This window comes from Triturus cristatus, chromosome 12 (genome assembly GCF_964204655.1).
Source record: "Triturus cristatus chromosome 12, aTriCri1.1, whole genome shotgun sequence".
Classification (NCBI taxonomy): Eukaryota; Metazoa; Chordata; class Amphibia; order Caudata; family Salamandridae; genus Triturus; species Triturus cristatus.
The window spans coordinates 643638275-643662527 of record NC_140595.1 but is presented as its reverse complement, the minus strand read 5'-3'; the positions used below and the strand labels follow the sequence as shown (position 1 = coordinate 643662527).

The window sequence follows — 24253 nt, the reverse complement described above, 5'->3', positions numbered from 1 at the left end:
TAATGATACCCGGTGGTGTAAACCCCCTCGGGGACCTAACTGTGGTCTCGTGGAATGTTCGGGGACACTTGAATTAAGTGAAACGAAGCGCCGTACTACGACAGGCGAAAGGTACTTAGCATATATCCTGCGGTTACAAGAGACCTATTAATTTGGGACCAAAGCCCCATGCCTCGCCCGATTTGGCTTTTGCCATGTTTACCATGCAGGGTAAACTAGAGGCTCCAGGAGGGTGGCGGTTCTTATTCACCGTAGGGTCCAGTTTCAATACATTTCACACAGGACGGATTCCGGGGCAGATTCCTCTCCTGTGACTAACAGATTACCGTTGGCAGTATCTATGCTCCCCCTCCATTAGGAGCTACTTTCATGGACAGACTTCTGGGGATGTAGGGAACCCTTCCTGTGGGCTTAACCCTGCTGGGAGGTGACTGGAACGACACCATGGTGCCTTTAGATCTGCAGCGCAACATAAATATCCATCCATCACTGGGCCAGACTAAATTGCACACACTGGCTTCGACGCTGGGCAGACATATGGCGCGCATTCCACCCTACAGAGCATGAATATACATACCTTTCGGCGGTCCACAGTTCGCAGTCCCGGCTTGATTACTTTTTTGTCCCTAGAGTATTTCTCCACAGATTTTCACAGGTACTGCATCAATCCCGCGGACCGTCAGATCACTCCCTGGTCACTATGCAATTTCACACATGTTCCCGCAAACCCCGTTCCGATGGAGAATGTCCCCTTGGCACCTCCGTAATCCCGCTTATCAAGATATGCTAAATTCGGCGGTCACTACTTATTTAGCGGATAACGTTCCCTCCGCCCCCTCTAGCAGCATTCACTGGGAATCTCTTAAACCGACCGTCCCCGGCTCGGAAATTAGTTATCGTACTATAGAGAAACGAATACGCCGCGAACAGCTTGAAACACTAGAAACGCACCAGGTGACCCGATCCTCCCATCTCAACTCCAACCCCATCCTCTGCCGCAATCTGATCCTCGCACAACAGGAGCTCCGTCAATATCTATCGAATGCAGCCAAGGAGATTTGGGAGGCATCACAACATCTGATTTATCCATGGGGTGATAAATCCAGTAAAACGCTCCACAGACTGTGCCAAGCAGAGGGTGCCCCGGCCGTTATGCCTACTATTCGAGGTCCAGATGGGTCCGTGTACACAAGGTGTTGCGGGAGAGTTTGCGAGGCACTTCACATCCCTATACGCCCGGAAGGAGCAGATTTCTGTCACTCATTGCGGAATTTCTAGTGGACATTCCGCCCCGCTGGCTCCCGGACTGTCCGGAAACAACTAGAGACCCCAATCACCCTGGAGGAACTGACTGGTGCCATTAACGCACTATGCCCTGGTCTCGCCCCGGGTCCAAATGGATTCCCCATGGAGTTCCTCCTTTCACGCATGCCACTTCTGGGGCCTCATTTACTGGCGACCATTGCCGAAGCCACAGACCTGGCAAGTTTGCCAAGGGACTGGGGACACACAGATTGTGCTCCTTCTCAAAACTGGTCAACCCCCGGAGGACCCCTCCTCTTATCGCCCCATCTCCCTTATTCATTTTGAACCCAAACTGCTAGGGAAAGTCCTGGCTGATCGACTTCGGGATGCATCACGGACCTGATCCACCCTGATCAGTTCGGCTTTTTGCCCCAGAGAGCCACTAGGCACAATATCCGGCGAGTTCATAACGCTGGCCCGACCCGCTGCTCTGTTATTAGCACATCTTGACAAAGCTTTTGATTCGCTGAGCTGGGTCTCTCTCTTTCAACTGCTCGAAGCAATCAATTTTGGACCTCGCTTGACATATATACAACGGTTATACACAGATTTAACTGCATCAGTAGGGATTGCGGGGCACCGCTCACACGGTTTCCCGATCCAGACGGGTACCCGTCAGGGCTGCCCACTCTCTCCATTGCTGTTCGCCCTCGCAGTCGAACCTCTAGCGGCCTGAGTTAGAAGCGACCCAGTGCTCAGGGAGTTTGACTGGTCCCGATAGTGATCAGATCGTATAGCATTATATGCGGACGACGTTCTCTTCTTTATGACAGACCCTTGGTACTCTGGACTCCGTATACTGGAAATCCTTAGAGTATTTGGTGGCACCACAGGCCTCCACGCCAATTCCGTTAAGTCCATCTTATTCCCCGTGTGTGGACACCAGGGTCGCAACACATGGGCCGCACAGCTCTCCAGGGCTACAGATGGGTTCAAATATTTGGAGATTTACATTTCCCCATGCCCCAAGATTTCCTGGGCGCATAATATTACCCCATTGCTAACAAGCCTTAAAAATGTAACATCGATATGGTCTGCTCTCCCCCTCTTCCTTTACGGGCGCTCAGCCATCTTTAAGATGGTCTCTTTGTCTCAGATCCTATACCGCCTCCAAAATTTCTCATACCCCTTCCACCGTGCTCTGTTTGCGCAGGGAAATGCCAAACAAAACTTTCTCTGGGGAGGTGGAGCGGTTCGTGTGGCGCTCCGCACTTGTGCACAGTCCACATACTGTGGGGGATAGCTGCAGCTGATATTTACTCCTACTAGGTCGCGTCTCACATCCTCGTAATCAACGAATGGTGGTATAATTCCCATACAGATCCGGCATATGCTATTGAGCACACGGCTCTGGAAAAAGTCCCTCTTCTTCATTTATTGTATAGCTCCACACGTTTAGACCACTTACCACTGGCTGGCAGGGTAGTTATACAATTATGGAGGGCCAAGACCAGACAAATGGGGTGGAAAGGGAAACTCACTAAACAAACGCCCTGTGGTACAGCACACACCTCCGAACAGCAACCACACTATGTGGGTTTCGAGATTGGGACCTGGTGGGGATCTCGACCCTAGGGGATATATTACAGGGCACTACCCTAAAATTATTTCAACAACTGCAGACAGACTTCAGCCTCCACAAATCACAAATTTACAAATTTGTACAGCTCCGCCACACACTCTCCCCCTCAGATCCGTAATATAGAGGCTCTCCCTGAGTACCAGCCCTTAGAGGGACGTCTACTTATGGGGGACCTCGGTCTACACAAAAATCAGACAAATATATCAAACATTGACGACACACACTTCTACCACCCTCGACAAAACCCGGCTGGCCTGGCAGGCAGATATTCCTGAATTAACAGATGATTGGGCTGAAGCAATTGCCAGCCCGAGGGACACGGCAGTCTCCACACGCCATCGGCTCATCCAGTTCAAATACTTACATAGAGTTTATTACACTAGGGTCTGACTGTGGCGCATGGGGTTTATTCAGTTCCCAGTGTGTTTGAGGTGTGGCCGGGAAAAGGGGTCCTTCCTACATACTGTTTGGAGCTGCACGGCCTTAGAGCCCTTTTGGAACAGGCTTCGGTCATGTTTTAACGAGGTGCTGGGGTGGGTGCTGCCACTGGACCCTGACTGTTTATTACACTCCACAGACGATACGGGGGGGGGGGGGGGGAAACAGCAATAAACATCTGCTACTCCTTGCCCTGACCATTGCCAAAAGGGATATTGCACAGGGGTGGACCGCGTCATCTCCCTCGACCGTAGGCAAATGGAAGAATGAATTGGATAAATGTATGGGGGCCGAGATTGCCGTCTTTGAGGCCCGGGGTAGCCCCAGAAAACATCTGGAGACAGTGGGCGTCATATCGCGGAATCGGCCTGACCCTTCTGCCCGAGGAGGATCCATGAGCGGCACCCTCTGATCCCTGACGTGTATCACCCTATGGTACATCATTTGGTCAAATTATTATTCTGCCATGATGTATATTTCAAATCTGATGAATCATGTACTGTATTACGGAGATTGACAACTGTCTGCATACTGTTTGTATTATTGTTTTACCTGCATGTTCGACAGGTACTGTTCATTATCATAACAATGGTTACCAATGCAATTATTATTCCTCTGCTCACACAGGTCATGGTGGGGCTTTCGCCCATTATATTGCAAAATAAATGAATAAAATTTGTTTTAAAAAAAAAAATGTATGTCACTGATAAATTTTGTGTCCATTTCAGATTTAAAAAAAATATGTGGTCTATAATTGACAATGCATTACAACTTTGCGCTTTAAAATATTTATTTAAAGTGAGAGTTTTTCAATATGAACTGAGCAACATTCCTGACAATGCTAATAGTGAACTAAGAGGCACATCAGGGGTCATGTGTACCCTTTTATGTGGGCTAGATTCTTATTCCACATGGAACAAATGTTTAGTCTATTAAATGAAACATACACGTTTTTGTGCAGCAGCCATGCTGATCCTCACATATTTGAAGGTGCTCTCATATGTGATAATGTAGAAAAAGAAGGGTCGGTGAAATAAAATATTTGCCTAGGATCACACAATTTGAGATTGGTTCACTGGCCCAGAGCATTTTAGTTAGGTCGAATAGACTATTTAGGTCAGTAGGTCTGGTATCACTTTTATTATTTTTTGAGGCCTGCGAAGAGTGTCTCTGGGTCCAGTCTGGCGCCTGAGAGTGGTCTTGAGCCAAGGAATATGCGGTTGTAAGAATCCATCAGAAATATTTATTCAGTAATAGTAATTCTTTGCCTTTAATGTAAACTTGCAAAAAGCACTTGCTCAGACTTACAAGTTATTGCTGCATTGTAGGAGATAATCTGCATAATTTTACATAACTATGTAGTGTGCCATCTGTGTGGTTAGGCACCCGAGTCCCACACGAGGGTGATAAGTGACATGCACATTCCACAAAACAATATGATAGCTTACATGCAAAAATGGGAGCCATTTGTACAGGTAGATGTGATTCACTATTTCTAAAAGTAGATTTTCACCTATGAGTGGACCTACATGTCTCCACTCCTTCAAATGAGGGGGTAGAATCTTCAAAAACAGTATTTATAAAATGTTAAATTACTACTAGTAACTTTGCACACATCAGTGGAAATCCCTGCCACAGGGGTGGTGATCTGCCTACAGGAAAGTATAGAGAACATTAATACAGTTTATCAATTAAACAAAATAAGATTGAATGTATTTTGTTTTTTATTTAGCATAGAACTAATAAAAACCAATGTTAGAGCACATTATTTCAAATTACGAGTATTACCTAATTCATTTAAATTTTTATTTTTTTATACAATTAAAAAAAACACCCAATAAAAATGATAAATTATATAGAAAAATTGTAATTGTGTGTAAGCAATCTTTAAGTGTAATTACATTATTTTAAGTAAGCTTGCCTTTTAAAATAAACAAATAATTTCATTACAATTTATCAACATTGTGTGTATATATTTTTTTTTTTTGAAAGTGTCAAATTAATTGAACTAATCTTATATTAGTTCCTATGGGGTTTTGTTTCATTTCCTGGTCTCCACTGTTTTCTAAGCAAGTGTGTTGCAGTACCAGTGGTTGGCCATGATGCCACTTGAATTATTAAAAGGCCGAGCTATAGTACATCTACTTATATTTTGACACCTTTAGGGCTTGAGAAACTTTTGAAGTAGAGTTTGTGAATAGCAGTGGGCCTACCCTTGTGGATGGATGTGTTAGCATGTCGCTCCCTAAATCCCTCTTTAAATTTTCCTAAAAACCTCCGCCATTTAGGATTATTCTCAATTTTCCAGCCCCTTTCACATTTATAATTGATAGATACCAGTGAGTGAAGAGATCTCTGCCACTGTGGCGTGGTTATGTGCACAGAAAAGATAAAGAAGGCATTGGTACACAAGTAGGTTAGGGAGTAGCATTTTGCAGGCCACGAATAGCACTACTTTAGTATTACTTTTCGCATTACAAAATGCAGTTTGTGAATAGGCCAAAATGTTTTTTACTTCTACAGTTTTGCATCCTCAGATTTAATATTTCAAGAACCCTAAAAACCACTGTATTCTCAAACTCCAGCAAGAAAACTGACCGAAAATTCAAACTGTTGATTGTTCTCTCTCCTTCCTACCCATAAACTCCTTACCCTCCATCCTCAGCATGACTTATTCTGAGTGTAGCCTACTCTAAGACCCATGCTGCCTGCCTTGCACTCCATCCAAACTTGGTTTAACCCTAACCACTTAAAACTCAATACAGATAAAACAGAACTAATCCTATTCTCTCCCAAAAGCAACAATCGTCCAATCAAAGAGTGGCTCAAGAATCTGGTCGCCCTAAACTGCCCCATCCGACTCAGTTAAGTCTCTAGGCATCACCCTTGACAAGAAGTTATCATTGTTGGCTCCCATCAAAAACTATGCAAAAAGTGCTCTTTTCTCTCTAAAACACCAAGAAATTGAAACCTTTTCTTCCCCATGATGACAGTTGTCCAATCCCTAGTTCTCTCTAAAAATCGACTACGGGAACACCATCCTAACAGGGACTCCAAAAGCTCACCTAGCCCCTCTAAGGGCAGTGTTGAACATGGCTGCTCAACTCGTATCTAGAGTAAACAGATTTGATCACATCACTCCAGCTCTCAACTCCCTCAACTGGCTTCCCATGGAAGGGAGGTGTATTTACAAACTGGCCTGCATCACACACAAAACACTTCACTCTCCGGCCCCTAACTACCTGAACAACAAACTGGTAAGAGCAGGTCAATCCAGATCGCTGAGAAGCTCCAACTCACTCCTCCTTATTCCTCCGAAACTGAAAAAGAAAACCACACAATAATATCGTTCTCTGGCAACGCTCCCAGGATGTGGAATGCTCACCTTAGAGTCCTCAGATGCAACCCCTCCTTCCCGATTTCAAAAGGGACCTGAAAATCCATCTCCTTAACAAATACTTTCCTGACCAACGTCAACTAACCTAGACTTTAATATCCGAGTTTACCCCTCTCTCTTGACATTCAAGGATAGTTGGTGTCCGGACTGCGTTAACCACCTTATCTTCCATGCTGTATTTTTTTTAATCCCTGGTTTTGCATCCTTACTGCCTGCCTACTATGTAATGCAATTTCCGTCTGTTTTTCTTTACAGTATGTATGTAAAGCGCACGGATACCTACGGGGTCTAGCTAGCGCTATATAAAACTTTTAAAATAAATTAAAAAATAAATAAATTACTTTTTTTCTGCAAATTGTCCACACCTCCCAGACCACAATCTTTTCTGGTTTGAAACCATATCTCTGCAACCTAACATTATTTAATCTCCTCTTGCACAACTATTCATACACCCAACAAAGTCACACTAATGATCACACAACACCATCAAAGGGTTTCCTTCAGTGCAGGAGACTAATCCCAAGAAATAATAACCACTCTACGATTAATTTTGGAGTGAGATGCGACCCGCAGTAAAATGGTTAAACGTCTCGTCATGGGTAGTAAGCTCTAAATAAATGCAATTTCAATACTTTGTGTCAAGAATTCCTGTCATACAAGGGAAACACGCCCTTATGTAAACAGGAGAGCTGTTACATAACTCAAGGGAAACACGCCCTTATGTAAACAGGAGAGCTGTTACATAACTCAAGGGAAACACGCCCTTATGTAAACAGGAGAGCTGTTACATAACTCAAGGGAAACACGCCCTTATGTAAACAGGAGAGCTGTTACATAACTCAAGGGAAACACGCCCTTATGTAAACAGGAGAGCTGTTACATAACTCAAGGGAAACACGCCCTTATGTAAACAGGAGAGCTGTTACATAACTCAAGGAAAACACGCCCTATAACTCAAGGGAAACACGCCCTTATGTAAACAGGAGAGCTGTTACATAACTCAAGGGAAACACGCCCTTATGTAAACAGGAGAGCTGTTACATAACTCAAGGAAAACACGCCCTATAAAGGGAGGAACCGGGAGGTACAAGGCTGTCGGATATTGTGTTTACACCGACGTACCTGCTTCGTGAAGAGCAGTGTTCCGGAGTGGTGCTCCAGTAAGGCAAGAACGGAGGTAGGTCGAGTCGTTACTCCCTGGGCCGTGTCTTGCCCCATCGTCACCTGTGAAGGACCCGGAAGCTCTACCGGTCAACCATTGAGCTTCGCTTTTTGACTCGGCTGAGTCCAAGCGCAGTGGCGCTTTTGCTGGTTGGAGTCGTAACTCCCAGCCCGACCAGAGACACAGGGACTGCCAGCTGTAACGCACACCAGGAGGTGTTTGCCGCGTTACAGACTCGGAAGTCCACAGGATCGATCGAGCGGCTGCTCTCGGTTCAGTCTTCTTGCTTGTGATTGGGGTATCGGTGACGCATCACCAGGAGGTGACTCCGCGTCCCGGTGCAGTCTGAGGAAGAGGTTGAGCGGCTGCTCCCTTCAGGTAGAGACCCCGGCTGGGTGTTTCCCTGACTCCTCGATTCTCCCCAACACTCTTCGTGCCCCTCACAGCCTACCGATTGGCATTGTCGGCCATTTCATTTCTGCCCTCTGTTGGCATACGCCGGGATCGGCGTATATGCAGAGGACGGTTAGGACCATCCGTGCTGTGGGCTGGTAACGTACTTAGCCTGGAGGATTCCAGGGACTATAACTTTTGCTTGTTCTTTGTATTTTATTTGCCTTCATTAAAAGAACTAACCCTTCACAAGTGGTTGCGTCCTCATTGTCGTGTCTGTTAAACGATCCTGAGACGTTCAGGGCGTTACACTTTGTCTCACAGGAAAGCTACACTTGTAGCTACATGTTGGTGCAGTGAGGTAACTGAGCTTGCATCATTGCTATGCTACTGCACTGAGTCATTAGAAGCCAGGTTACTCAGCCTAACAGTAGGTGGCGGAGGCACTTGGTAAAGGGCGTATGGAAACTGAGCACTTCTGCAGTTCCCCAATACACAATTGGACAAAGGTATAAGAGCGTCTAACAGGTCAGAAGCAGGACGAGGGGTGAGGACCTAGAACCAAGCAACCCTATGGAAGGCAGATAACATTCAGGGAAAGATTCTGGTAGTACATGTCTAATTGTATACACGTGTCAGGAGAGAGGAGGCAATGGCCCCAACAAGGGTCATGAACCCCTTCCACCACTACATACCACCATAGCGACAAAGCAACTTCAACAACCTGGCTGCTGCATTAGTCCCATTTACCTTACAATTGCATTACGCTCTTGCTCAGTCCACCTTACTTAGGCAATGCACTTTTTTCAGCAAAGGAAGGATACGTGATGGATCCAGCAACTTCCCACCAACAAGTCTATTTCTTGACATACAACTAGCTCAGCCAAGGGGCACTTTAGTGCCAATACACAAACATGTAAAAATAAAGAAGCATGCATCTGTCCCACTCACATACTATAATGGGATCAGATTTCTAAACTCTAAAAAAATTTCAGCATCTGAACCCGGACAGGATTAACATCACAGTTGCGTGAAAGTATTTCTTACCTCAACTGTGCAACGTGGAGTCACAAAGAACTGATTGAACTCATCTGGGCTGAACTCCCCAAAGATGTACTACAAAGAGAAAAAGAAGCATTTACCATGAATTGTTTAAATGTACATTGGACATAGATATACAGAAATATGAATATTCCACTGAAGACCGAGCTGTAGAATATATATATATATATATATATATATATATATATATATATATATATATATAAAATCTACTGGCGGTCGCCAGTAGATAGTTATAGTTAGGATCGTGTTTCCATAGGAAATCCGCAACATTCTATTTGGAATAACTTTGGCGCCGATTGACGAATCCTCACGAAATTTTCAAAATAGGTGGGGCGTTCCGCTCTGCTCCTTCCCTGAAAGTCTCGGGGGGGATTCGTCAAGCGGGGGCTGAGAAAAAGGGGGGGTCCCAAAACGCGTTTTCCCCATGCATTTTTCCATAGGACCTTTAGTCCAAGCTACAGCCCGAACGGCTGAACAGAATTACTTGAAATTTGGCAGAGAGGTAGTCCTCAGGTCAGGGATGTGCCTTTTGCAGGTCTGGTGTAAATCTGTTCAGTATTTCCTGAGAAAATAGCATTTAAAAGCATATATATATATATATATATATATATATATATATATATATATATATATATATATATATATATATATATATATATATATATATATATATATATATATATATATATAAGCGCGCACCGTGCGCAAGCTCGATTCTGATTGGTTGTTAGATCTTAGTAAACATTCGAATCGGTCGAAACCAGGAAGTGTCGGCCGCCATTTTGTCTCTCGCAGTCTGAGGGGGTGAAAAACAAAGGTGGAGAACGTGAAAAGGGGGCAGGGTGGACAGTTCCTGACCCCCTAGCCTTTGTCAGGGGGTCACAGAAGGACCCCCAAGGGCCAAAATTTCTGGTAATTTTTTTTCGAAAAATCGCGGAGTGCACGTAGCGTGCGCGTACGGTACAAACAGAAAAATTCTGTGAAATGCGTAACGTGGGCGTGCGGTGCGCGAAGCGCACCGTGCGCCCACAGCGCGCGTACGTTACGCACACGGTGAAAAACCTTTAAAAAAAAAAATACATAACTTAGCATTTAAAAAAACGTACAAATTCACTGAAAAAACCATAGGTTTCACACACGTTATAGTTAGGAATTAGCATTTAAAAAACCTTGCAAATTCACTTAAAAAACCATAGGTTTCACACATGTTCTAGTTAGCTGGACATTTCACTCGCGAAAAACCATTGAAATTCCCCCGTTATAGTTAGTGCAGGCAACTATAACTCACGCGACCGCAATCCTCTGCTGATGACGTCAGATATTACATCACTGATGACATATGTGTCTTTCTGAAAAAAAAATATTTGTAATATATGTATAGCTAAAAATTAATGGAAGAAGACATGGGTAAATAAGTGTCTAAATACAGTGATGTAATATCTGACGTCATCAGCAGAGGATTGCGGTCGCGTGAGTTATAGTTCCCTGCACTAACTATAACGGAGGAATTTCAATGGTTTTTCACGAGTGAAATGTCCAGCTAACTATAACATGTGTGAAACCTATGGTTTTTTAAGTGAATTTGCAAGGTTTTTTAAATGCTAATTCCTAACTATAACGTGTGTGAAACCTATGGTTTTTTCAGTATATATATATATATATATACACACACACACACACACACACACACACACACACACACACACACACACACACACACACACACACACACACTATAGAGAATATTGAAGGGCCAATAAAATGTTGGGATTCTGCAGCAGATGCAAATAATGAAATACAAAAAAATTGGGATTTTCTTTATGTACTGCCGTCTAATGATTTCAACACTTACTTTTTTTGGGGTGCAAATCAATAAAGTTCTTAAAAAAGCTGCATGAAAAGTGTGATGTTGTCAACGGTGCTTACCTAAAAGTTACATTGTAAATGGCAATTGTATATATAGATCACTTACTTTCTCTGACGAGGTGCTGAAGTGCTTTGCAGCAAGTATCATGCTACCCCAGAATCCAGGTTGGAGTTAAAATAGGTAGTATATTAGTGATGCGTGCCTTCTTTTTTATTGTGGATTAGTTGTGGTAATTGTGCTCTTGTGCTACTTCATGTTCGATGGTTTTAGGAGCGGTGGACATATACGCCTGTTAATTGGATAAAGTGGGGAAGAGTTCGAAGAGGAGGTTCGGGGGTCTTAATTAGTAAGGAGGGTTTGGGATGACTGACGGCTACCTTTCAACTCGTGATTGCATTTACGCAATACTGAGGTTATGACTAATTCTCTTAAATAATGTCAACATTTCTAATTAACTTTAGCTTCTAATCAATTTGGAGAAAGCGTAATCGATGGCAGGGCAATGGGTTATCGTTTATGTGGTTGAACCATGTGTGCACAAGTTCTCGTAATTGGATTCAGGAAGAAGAGTTTGTTACAAAGAGGATGGGGCATGTTTTCCTAATCAATAGTACTTTACATAAAGCTGGACCTGGCAAAAATGGCAATCACCATGCTAGGGTTGCTTTTCTCCGTTTCATGGTCAGCATGGTTTAAACTGAGAATTATACAATTAGTAGTGGGTTCAGCTGCGATTCTCTGCAGTTCCGGACCAGGCCCTTTGTTTGACAAGACTCTGGACACCAAGGTGCTATGGGGACGCCTCATCTATGTCAGATATCCTGAGGTTGGTGGTGCCATCACTGATCCCTGGTCTAAACTGCGAGATGTGCACTGATGAGAGCTAGAGAATGCTAATGGTGTTTGCCTGCATAAGGCAGGTCACCGAGTGAGACGGAGTGGGATTGTGGAAGTGTCAGAGGTGTCGCCTGAGCTCGGTATGTAGAGGACAACGGGCTCCTAGAACTGCTGATGCCCAGCCAGAGTAACTTTTTTTTTGCCTGGGGCAGTTGGAGGAAGCTTTTCAATTATCAGAGGCCAGCAGCCTGCTTTTAATCATTCCTCCAGGGGCAAGCACACCTGCAAGCAGCCCATATTACAGACTCCAGAGGATGTAAAGAGTATCATCCAAAGAAACGCTGCCATCTGGAGGTGATGAACATGGCTGTGAAGAAGAGGGGGGAATTTTTTAACTTCTAAGGGATAGCCTCAAGATGCTCCAGCAGGATCGTTTTGGGGAAACCACCAGTGAAAATCAACTGTTGAGAGATGAGCAGACCCTCCAGCACTCAATTCAGGATGCACAAACAGTCCTGGGGCATAATACATCCACAGCAGGCTCCGTAGTGTGTAACAGAGGAGAAATGGAAGACCTGGTATGTGGATGAAGAAAGCAGTGGCACGCATTTGCATCAACGGAGGACAGGGTCAAAGTGTTGGAGGGAGAATCACAGATGGAGGCACAAGAGGCCCAACCTTTCAGATAAAACGCTTTGACAGCTATGGTACAGCTAGATGAAAACACTAGACAACATGCAAATTCTGTGTGCTTCTGCTGAGATGCTGTCTGAGGTGGCAGACTGTTTTGGAAATTTTGCTTAAGGAGTTACTTGGGATAGTGAAGAATTCATTTAGGCTTACTCCAAACCCCATAAGGCAAATGGCAGGCCCTGGTCTAACTGTGATGGTGGTGGTGGTGACAACAATAAAATGGAGAGATTTCATACTCAGTCATTTATTTAGAAGTTTTATATAGTGCTAGCTAGACCCGGGGGTATCAAAGCGCTTTACAGAATCAAGAGCCAGGCCATAAGCCAGTCACTTCGTAAATGACGCACAACAAACTAAGACTCCTGCACAAACAAACCAACTACACATGGAAATATTTGACAAAGCGGGTGGAATACAATATGTACATAAACAGCAGCTAGGCCCTAAGGACGGTTACTGTTAACGGGCAAGTCGACAGTTTTGCGTCCAGTGAAACAACGACCATCATGGTATACGGAGGCAAAACAGAAATAAACAGCCAGATGTTTAACAGGTTAAAAGTAGAGACTGATAGAACCGAGGTCAAGAATTGCTCAACTGTTCGTGTTTGTTGAGGAGATGGCGTTTTAGGTCTCTTTTGAAGCCAGTGAAGGAGTGGTGCATCTGAAGTCCCTCGGGGGAGAGTTCCATATGCTGGTAGCATTACCCGAGAAAGAGCAATCTGGGTAGATTTGTTTTTAGTTCTCGTCAAAAGCGAGACCTATTGGCTATGCCAATGCTAGTTTAGTTTGGGAGGGACGAGAAGAGGTATGTTGGAGCTTCTCAGTGATCTGGTCTTCCTGCTTTAATGAGTTTGTTATCTAAATAATCAGAGGAGAGCGAGTGAACGGCTTTGTGGGTGATACACGCAGTCTTGAAATTGCATCTTCCTTTTATAGGAAGCCATTTGAGGGTCTTAAGTGCAGGCATGATGTGATCATACCATTTGATATCTGTTATGAGCCTGGCTGCCATGTTTAGTACTGATCTGAGGGGAGTAGAGTACAGTTTCGAGCCTTCAGGTCAATTTTCCAGTCTTTGATAGGAAGGTGGTTACTTTTGGGGGAGAACAGGATAATTTCTGTTTTGGTGGGGTTTAATTTTAGATTATAGTTAAACCACGATTGAATATTACACAGTGTGACATGGAGGTGTTAAATGTCTCTAGGAGCTTTAATTTTGTAGTAGAGTTGCGCGTCATCTGCATATAAGTGGAATTTGATTCAGCTTGCTTCAGGATGATAGAAAGGGGTTCCATGAAGAGACTGAACAGTGACTGGGAGAGGATTGAGCCCTGGGGTACGCCAAGAGAGACTGGTGTAGGTTTCGAGAGGCAAGACTTGATTTTGATTTGTTGTGATCTGTGTTGAAGGTAAGAAGTGAACCATTTTAAAACAGTGCCATTAATACCGTAACGGATCTTCAAGGATTCCAGGAAGGCTGTGTGGTTTACAGTGTTGAATGCCGCTGTCAAGTAGGATAAGCATGCATGCATCACCATCATTTAAGGATCTACGGACGTCATCTGTGATATTAAGCATGGCAGTCTGTGCTACAGCCATTTCTGAACCCGGATTGGAAGGAGTCAAGTAAGTTGGAATCCTCAATATGTCGAGTTGTTGCAATACGCATTTTTCCATGGTTTTGGCTAGGAATGGGAGGTTGCAGATAGGTCTGATGTTGCAGAGATCTTTCGGGTCAGCCCTGGGATTCTTGGGAATGGGTGCGATTTGACCTAGTTGGAGAGACTCTGGTACACATGCCGAGGAGAGAGAGGAATTGATAATGTTTGTCCAACTCGGGGCAATAATATGGTTACGGTTATGTACCATTTTGGTAGGGAGGAGATCTTTGATGTGAGAAGTGGGCTTTAGTTTCACAATAATATTAAAAACCTCAAGTTCTGTCATGGGTTTGAAGATCTACCAATTGGCGTTTTTCAATTGGATGTTGGAAAGGTTGCCGCTAGTTCCATTAGGAGCTATTTTGTCTATGGCGCGGACCATAAAAGTGATTGAGGTATTATATGTAGGGAGTGTCAAAGCAGATTGGTTGTAAGGGGGGTGGGGTTGTGACTTGCAGGAAAAATTGATCAATTTGTTATTTTGTCTGTGAAGAAACTGGCAATTTTTTCACACTGTTCACAAGAGTCTATAATTTCATGTGTGCAGGAGGAAGTGGTTTGTTATTTGACGATATTAAAGAGTTCTCTGGGCCTGTTCTTTGCACAGTGAAGTTGATTGCGGAAGAAGGTGGCTTTTTCTCTGCAGATGTGCTTTTTGTAAGTCATCCTTGCCGTCCTGAGAAGAGTAAGATGTACTCACGATGGGTTTTGTCTCCAGGTCCTTTCAGCTTGCCTAAGAAGTCTTCTGTCGTTTAGATCCGAGGTAAACCAAGATTTTGATTGAATTTATCTTAGTTGTTTTAGTTTGAGCAGTGCAACAAGGTTGAGAGCTTCCATTATAGCAGTGTCGAAGTGGGTGGTCAGGTCATTCACGTTATGCGAGAAAGGGAGACGACGTAGTTGTTCACAGATCTTGGCTACAAGGTCCGTGTAAGGGACTTGTTTGAGGTTTCTGGTCCAATGCTTGGGATTATTTGATGAGTCAAAGTGTGGTTTGATGGAAGTGTCGATGTTGAACAGTACGAGATGGTGGTCTGACCAGTCCATAGGTAGGATGGCGTTAAGGGAGACCGGTTTATTGTTGTTGATTATAGTGTCAAGCGGAGCGCCTTTGATACGTGTTGGTTTATTGCAGAGTTCCTTTAGGTCATTTATTTCTAGAAGGTTCATGAAGCGCCCGATTGTGGGGTCTTCGGGGTTGTTCCGTTGTAAGTTAAAGTCTCCCAGAAACACATCCTTCGTGTCAGTTAAGGAGAACAGAGTTAGTAGGTCTGATAACTCTTTGGTGCAGAGGGCGCGCTTCCCAGGAGGGTGGTAGATTGTGTGTACTTTGATAGGTGGGGATCCATTGCCTTTAACTTCGACGCAGAGTTACTTGAATGTCAAGTATTCTGCCTTATTTAGTAAGCATAGAAGGATTTCAGCTTTGTGGATAATGGCTAGGCCCCCACCCGTTCTTTCCAGTCTGTCTCGTCTGGTGGCGTAACCAGGAGGGGTTAGCAGGTCAAGTATGGCCTTTGAGTGGTCATTGAGCTAGGATTCCGTGAGGAAAGCAATATCAATTCCCTCACTGAGTAAGGTTTCAGCGATATCTGTAGCGTGTTGAGCTGCCGATCTGCAGTTGACGAGCATGTAGGAAAAAGGAGCGGGAATGTCTTTAGCAAGTTGAAGAGTCTGAATGGTGGTGAATTGCGCAGGAGGTCTGGGTGAGTGTGAGGGACCCTTTTCCCCGAAACCCAAACCCTCGCGTATACCACCCGGATTACCTCCTTTACGGAGTTCTCCCTTCCCGGACCCGCCAAACAACATGATCTCCAAAGAGTCCGTGACAACGACGACCCCGCCCTTCTCTCTCTTACAGGGTCCAATCCGATGCGACGACAGACCGGAAGGATTCAACCGGTACCCCGGAAGTCCCTCCTCCTCCCAGGCGGACGACAACAGAAAAGGCGGAATAGAGACGAATGAAGGAGTCGGAAGATCGTGGCAGGAACTCTCGACTGGCGATACGGAGGAAGGAGAAGACGGAAGTGGAGACCTCGAGGAATGGTCGGAAGACTGGTGGAGTCCTCCGGAGGTAGCTGAAGAGCGGCCGTAACTCAAAGGAGAGTTACGGCGGAGCGTGTGAGTACCTTCCCCCATATTCTAGCTCATTAGTTACGCTGTGTAAAGCAATAGAAGCCCCCCTTGTATATAGACTCCCTCACTTCTACAGTCACGTCCAACCACCTTGTAAATACTATACAGCACTATTTACACTATATGAGTCCTGTTTTCTCACACCCCTTTCAGAGCACCCTTTCCGGTACTAAGTCTTGCCCTTTCCTTGCTCGACCCGTTTCTTCCCCCCCACCACGGTCCGTTTCTTCTTCATCACATTTTGGGTCTCGGGGGACGGTATCTTCCGCAGAGTCCCTGCAGGACTGACGGCTCCTCTGTTTGTTTCTCTTTCGGTCCTCCGAGGAACACCTACCCCGGTCTACCACCACCGAAAAGCGCCAAGAGCGGGAGGCGTACCAGAAGCACCGACAGCGACGACCGAGACGAGAGACCATCACCCCGTTTCCCGTGACTCTCAACCCTATACTGGAACTTGTGTATATTAAAGAAGCGCACTATAGCCCACTATATCTGGCCTCCTCGTCTGTTATTCCAGCCCGCCACACCCCCACGACCACAGTGAGTCACTAGTTACATGGGATCTCTTCAAGCCTACTAGTACTGGGATGGTGGAGGGATCGTGTGCCATGGTCTGGGTCGTGGCTGCCGATCTGCAATTTGCGAACATGCAGGATAGCAGGCAGGCATCATCTACTGCAGATTGTAAGGGCTGGATGGTGATCACTCGGGCAGGGGGATTTGGGTGAGTCTGTAATAACAGGGGTTCTATTAATGCCCATTATTACTGGAATAGAGGAGGGAGGGGTGAGAACATTGGTCTGGGGCCTGGAGGGGTAAGATTCGCTGGGAGCAATAGCATACCGTACAGATAGGGGTCAGTGAGAACGACGGGGCCTATGGGCCTGCCTGCAGAGTGGAGTGAAAAGCCAGGGGGGGGGTGCCCTTGTAAGGCAGTCATTGTGTCTGCGTGAGGAGGCCATTGCAGACTCTCGTTGGTGGGAGAGCGGGAACGGATGGCCTGAATTGATAGGCCATGTCTAAGATGTGCTAGGTCAGCTGCAAAAGAGTCGATTTTACTCTCCAAATAGTGAAGACTCGAGTGAGTGTAATTGATGTAACCCGCATGGTTGGTGGGGGAAGACGCGGCAAGTTCTGCGCGAGCAGAGGTCGCTAAACTATTAGGGTGATCTATGCCGTTGGGGCAGGTTTCCCAAGACATGCCGTGGTTCAAATTAGGCGAGAACTGGATGTGAAGTGTCCCTCTGCTTTGATGAGTAGCAACTTTAAACTGAGTTGACTAAGAGTATATCTCGAAGGTAGACTGTGCACAAGCATTTCAGAACACATTGTGTCTTGACTGATCAAGACTGGTGTACTGGAATTCTGGAACATGTGGGCAAGGCAGAAGAGTAGGCCCAGAGGTAGCTTCTCTTCCGATGTGTCGCGCTTGGCATCAGCTTTTACACAGTTCCGAGATTCACCCCAGTTAATTTCTCCATATTTACCCCTTCATCTCTTCAGGGCAGCAGCAATAGGAAGGAAAGCCAGCCAGGACCTCCAGTAAGGCATTACAAGACATTGGGAGACCTAGTGGCATCAGATGTAAGCAAATTATAATAGCATGCTTATCTAATCTATGGCAGAATGGTCCAAATAAAGAAATTAAGAAGTAGTTGTGCTTAGAGGGCCATATTAATGACTAAAGACCATACATGATATTTTCTGGTGCACTTACAATGGCTCAAGTCCATTTATTCACCCATAATCAACTAAAGTAATGAAGTAATGTTGAACTTAACTGAAAAAGTAAGCAGAATTAAACCAATCAATCAGGGTTGGTAAAAACGCAACTACTCACTCGTGAGGGTCTCAAGGTTCCGGGGGGGGGGGGGGGGGGGTTGAGTGCTGAGGTCACCCAAAGAGCCAGGTCTTGATGTCTTTCCTGAACTGAAGCATGCCTTGGCTGGGAGGTAGGAGAAGGACTTTCCTCCCGTTCTGGTCTTGTAGATACATGGAATGGTGGCCAGAGAGAGGTCAGTTGATCGTAGGTAGGTGTCTTTTGGGTGCGTAGAAGGAGAGGCGGTGGTTCAGGTAATGTTGGTCCAGTTTTGTGGAGAGACTTGTATGCGTGAGGGAGGAGTTTGAAGGTTATTCTTCTTTTGATAGGGAGCCAGTAGAGATTGTGGAGGTGTTGGGTGATGTGGCTGCGATGGGGGGATGTCTATGATCACTCTGAACCCGGCATTCTGGACGGTCTGGAGTTTGAGAAGTTTTTTGTTGATTCTGGCGTAGAGAACGTTGACGTAGTGTAGTCTGCTACTGAGCATGCATGACAATTTTTCTGGATTCTGAGGGGATCCATCTGAAGGTTTTTCGGAGTATGCGGAGGGCGTTGAAGCAGGCAGAGGATACAGCGTTTATCTGGCTGTTCAACAACTAGATTAAACAACCTCTTACCAATTCGTCCCTTTTCTCCATCCAGTGAAAGTCTCACCTTAATCCAGGATAGTAGATAAATACTTAACAACGAGGGAATAATAACTGGAAGATTAGAATTTTGCAGAGCTATTATTTTAGATATGATCAGCTTAACGAAGTGTCAACTACGCAGCCCTTGCGGCACCTGTGGTCTCTAAGCACTTGCTAAACCCGCATAAATTCTTATTCAGACATTTTCGATCTACACTGCTCAAATAATGATTACTACTATGGAGGTTGCTTTATTTAAAGGAATGTTTGAACTTTCGGGAGAGGCTCATCACTCAAATGAACTGTACCCCCCCCCCCCCCCCCCAAGTTATCATTTGTTAGCTGTAATAACTGGCGTGAGAAGTTGAATATCCATGTCATTGCTCTGTTCATGCTCACTAGTTCACTGGCTGCCCCATCAAGGGCTCACTAATGGCATGAATTGTTCTCTGGGTTCTATTCCGAACAAGCAATGGAATATGGAAAACGTGTGCTAAACATTTTTTTTTTTACATTATTTTTTTATTGCCATCATAAAAACTATTTCGATCACAGATATTAAAAAGTACATCTCACATTATTACACAATTTACATTAACTTTTATTGCAAGAAATACTTGTATAAATTTGCTGTGTTTTAATCACTACTGATGTGAACAACGTCATACTTTAGTTTTGATCATTATTTATTTTTTCTTACAACAAACAACCATTTGCAGTGTTACACTATATTATTTTAATATATTACGCACTCTAATCACCCCCAAAAGGAGTATCTCGGCGCGTGATCAAGACGATGGGCAACAGGCAAAAGAAAAGGCACTCTTAAACAAGCATTTGCAATGCCATCGGTCTCGCCTATGGGACCTTAAAAGTATTCAGCCTTGAAGCACATTATCCAGAGTGCTGCAGCATATTCTGTTCTTACTTTATGCTTTCTAAAATAAACAAGCATTGGCATAGCCAATAGGTCTCGCCTTTGGGGCCTTATAAGTGTTTAGAGAGAGCTATTAGCTTTGTTAAAGTTTTTAATGTGTTGCAGAGCATTGTGAATGCTGTGCAGCATGTTTAAAAGTTATGTTATAATAAAAAAAAAAGTGCTATAACCATTTGTTACCTTATATATAACCTAGAAAACATCCCGCAGGAAAGCAGATAAATTTAGGGGGGAGGGAGGAGTGGAGGCGCAGGGAGTGAGTGGGTGGGAGGGAGAAGGGGGAGTGGATGTGGGGGGAGTGAAGGTGGGAGGGAGGTGGGAATGGAAGTGGAGGGAGAGGAGGGGTAGAGTAGGTGCAGGGAGGGAGGAGGGAGCGGAGGGGGTAGAGGAGGTGGGAGTAAAGGTGCAGGGAGGGAGGGGGAGTGGAGGTGGTAATGGGAGCAGAGTTGGAGATGGGGGAGTGGAGTGGAGGTGGAGGGAGTAGCGGTGGAGGGAGAGGAACCTTTTTATTTTTACCAGTATAAACAGTTTACACTATGTGCTTTGCAAACAATAGTATTTTGGGACAGTGCAAAGATCGCATTTAGAAAAAAAATAACGTTGGATTCATTGTTATTTTGTTTCTAGATCCGTTTTCTGCTATTTCCACAGCTTTATACAGCCAACTGTAAACCACTTGCATTGTAATGTTACCACCAATAGTAAAATATCTGCCTTGCCAACATCAAAGTAAGCGCTTAATTTCCTCATGTATTTAAATTATTCTAATGGAACCGATACCACTGCATGCCAAAACAAAATAAACATATCGTACCAAGCTATGATTTGCCGCACGTCAAGTTTTTTTGAACCAACGAGAGACGAGCATGTCCTGTTACCACCGAGACTTGTGACTCTTGGAAAAACATGGTAATATCTATTTTTTTTTTTTTAAACATATCAATGACATTAGATCTATATTGTATGGTATTCTTGCTCTGGTTTGTGTGATGTACGCGCAGCCCGCGCATTTGCACTGTATATCATCACATTGCGGCTTTGTTTTTTGCAAAGCAACCATTCATTACCACGTTTCAAGTGCCACAAGCCTCGGTAATGGCGAAAAATACACAAGTGCGTAGTCGGAGGGCGGGTCATCTAGCGTCACTTCATACGGTTATGGGAAATGCAAAACTGGGAGTGTCACAAATGGAAAGGGCGTGGTACTTTTTGACGAAGCATGGGTGGGGACGAGGAGATAACAAGTGTCTCTGCTCCAATGCCCCTAGTGGTACCGCGCACCTTATGCTTTCTCTCCCAAGCCTGGTTTGATGTTTTTATGCCTCCTATAAACTGCATTTCAGGTCTGTGTTAAGGTAAGCGAGGAAATAGGCCGGTGCGCCTGTGAAAGCATTGAGATTTTTGACACACGGTGAAGACCGCCATTACAGGCACAGCCAAACCCTTGTGAGCCTCAGTGGGCGTGGGCAACTGAGCGGGCAAACACCCCAAGCGGGAAGCGCGTGACCGCTGCACACACAGAAGCAGCGCGTGCCACAGCCACTGGGCAGAGGACAGATAGAGATAGAAACAGAAAAAGCACGTCCGCGCGGCCCAAAGCGACCTTTGTAATACGACCCATAACAGATCGCTCCCGACAGCTGTAGGACGCGAGAGGAAACATTTACGGGGAAAGGTGGAACATGCACCCACCTTTGGCCAATTGCGTGCTTTCATTTTTGAAAGCCACACGCAATGGCCAATACAATGTGTGCAAAAAAAAGAAAGCGCCACACGCAAGAGTTTGTTGAAAACCTGGAGTGATTCCAAGAGGTCATCTCCTAGAGCAACGCATGCGCGCTGTGCTAGGCAAGACCTAAAAAGGTGACTTCTTTATGAACATCGGACTTCGTGCGTTTACAACATTTTATTGATGAGACAAAATGGTTGACGGCCCACTGCATTTGTGACAGAGCGAGGCAGATCGAAATCGGCGTGTATTGTGAGGAGAATTATCTATCCTGCAACCTAAAGGATCAGTGAGCTGTTGACTGAGTAGTGGCGGATCTGCTATCTACTCGTAAACAGCACTTCTTGCCAGCATGTTGCAGTTAAAAAAGTAATTAAAAGAACAGCAGGTTAAAATCACACCCTGGGTGTTCAACTACTCACTAACTTCATTGTCACCACTTGTGTCTCTTCAGTATTTGCTGACCTCAGACTTCCCGACACTGGCACATTGGCAGGACACAAGGATTTACCAGAGAGTGACTCTCACCCTGGACGTCACTGAAAGGGAAACCAGCTAGCTGTGAAAGAGGGGGAGCGCCTGAGTGCGAGGACCAATGGTTCCTCAGATGCCACGGGTTGCAGAGGCTTTTGAGACAAGCCCTCCTATTGGCTGAGTGATCTCTATTGGGAGCTCAGACTCCAAGGCAGTCAGAAACAAACAAGCATTTGTAATGGAATAGGTCTTGCATTTACTAATCTCTCGAAAATGCGAGACCTATTGCACTGCAAATGGTTGTTTGCAAAAGCACCCATGCAGCACTTTCACTTTAATGGTGGCTGTTGCCCTTTCCTTAGACGCAGCTCGTATAACGAAAGGAGAGTGGCCGCCATTAACGTGAAAGTGCTGCATGGAAAACTTATCAACGACCGGGCAGACCTGTTGACCCACTTGAGGGAGATCTGGGTTGCTGACGGTTTGGAATTAGATGATGAGGACTGGGTCTCGGCAATAGCCTCCCCGAGGGAGGTGGCAATTCCGGCCCGCCTTCGGTTCATACAACTTAAGATACTCCATAGAGTGTATGTCACTGGTCCCCGCCTGATGCACATGGGTTTCTCCGTGGATGGGATGTGTAAGCGTGGCTGTGGTTCGCTGGGTACTTTCCTTCATGTTATATGAGAATGTCCTGAGGTGGCTCGCTTCTGGCGTCGGGTGCATGCTGTAATGGAAGAGGTCACTCATGTTGCTCTGCTGCCAGAAGCTAGGAGATGCCTGCTGAATGTGTGGGAGCCCAACGATTATAATGTGGCGCAGAGGCAGTGGGCGACTTTGGGTAATATGGTGGCTAAACGAAACATCGCACAGTTGTGGGGTTCCCAGAGGTCGCCCACGGTCTCGGTGTGGAAGGAGAATATGGATTGGTGCATGTTTAGGGAAAAGACGGTGTATGTAGCGCGAGGCAAGCCTAGGAAATGGACTGGGGTGTGGGGTCCGTGGAATTCTTATCACGGAGACATCTGAGCCCCTCCCCTGGCTATTGTATCGGATGTTTCTTTGTCCCCCTAGCTGACCATTCCTCATCCGTTAGGTTATGAGTAGGTTACAGTTTGATTTTTCCTCTGTTCCCAGGCCCCTCTCCCTTCTCTGCCGCAGGTAATTGATTTCCTTCCCCGGGGAGCGCGTCCTGATATTCACACTGCCTATTGCCTTGTGTGTAATGTTTTATTAGTTTTAAGTCGAAAATTGAAACCGTATTTCATATTGTCACTCAACTACTGCTTTTGCCTTCACTGGGAGTACTGATGAACTGACGAGATCCTCGGATTGCTCAATCTGTATAACGGTGGAATGATACGTCTCATGCTAATCAGTGGCCGGCCCAAGGAGTTGTAGGCCCATGTCTGTAACTCTTTGCAGTCAAATAAAGGTTTCTTTAAAAAAAAAAAAAGAATTAAAAAAAAAAAGAAAGTGCTGCATGGGGCGCTTTCACAAAGAAAAGTTACAAACTAGGGGGGAAAAAAATATGCAACTGCATTCAGCGCCGCAAATAAACCAAAGGCGCGGCCGCGACTGTGGCGTGCTGTGGATAAAATAAATTAAGCCCAACGAAAGAATGTGTCCCGCAGGCAGGGAAAGCATTAAATAGCTTGGGGCTGTAATTAAAGCCTACCGAGCAACAACACAGTTAACAGGGGGTGTCGCCAAGGGAGGTTACAAATGAAGACAAGGCGGTACTAAGGAGGGACTACCAAGCCTATTAACAAATCAGAAGATAGCATTTACCAAGGACAATGACAAGCCAATGAAAAATATGGGCAGAGCTTCACCTCCATGCTCCGAATACAGCCATGTCTTGCAGAGCAGCCATGGGCTGCCCAGCCTCAAACTAAAAAAATAGGTCTTGAGCGATTTTCAGAAATGCAAGCGTTTTTCACAGGTGCATAGTTGCAATGGCAGTTCATTCCAAAGATATGGGGCGTTGGAAATAATGTTTTTTTACTTATTTTTAATTTTTATTTGCAGTCGAGTGATTATATTTCTGTAGCACTATTGCCAACGGTATAAAGAAAAAAAACATTATCATTTTCAACACAACCATCACTAACTTTAACA

At 45.1% G+C, this 24253-nt stretch overlaps 1 protein-coding gene across 2 annotated transcripts in view; it reads right to left on the bottom strand.

Annotated features, from left to right (window-relative positions):
- The window catches only part of USP10 (ubiquitin specific peptidase 10), a 333623-nt gene that overhangs the window by 294130 nt on the left and 15240 nt on the right, over positions 1-24253 (bottom strand). For both annotated transcript variants that reach the window (XM_085638327.1, XM_085638328.1), the window contains exon 2: positions 9325-9393. In XM_085638327.1, the coding sequence (XP_085494453.1) occupies positions 9325-9393 (69 nt within the window). The remainder of the gene's footprint in view (positions 1-9324; positions 9394-24253) is intronic.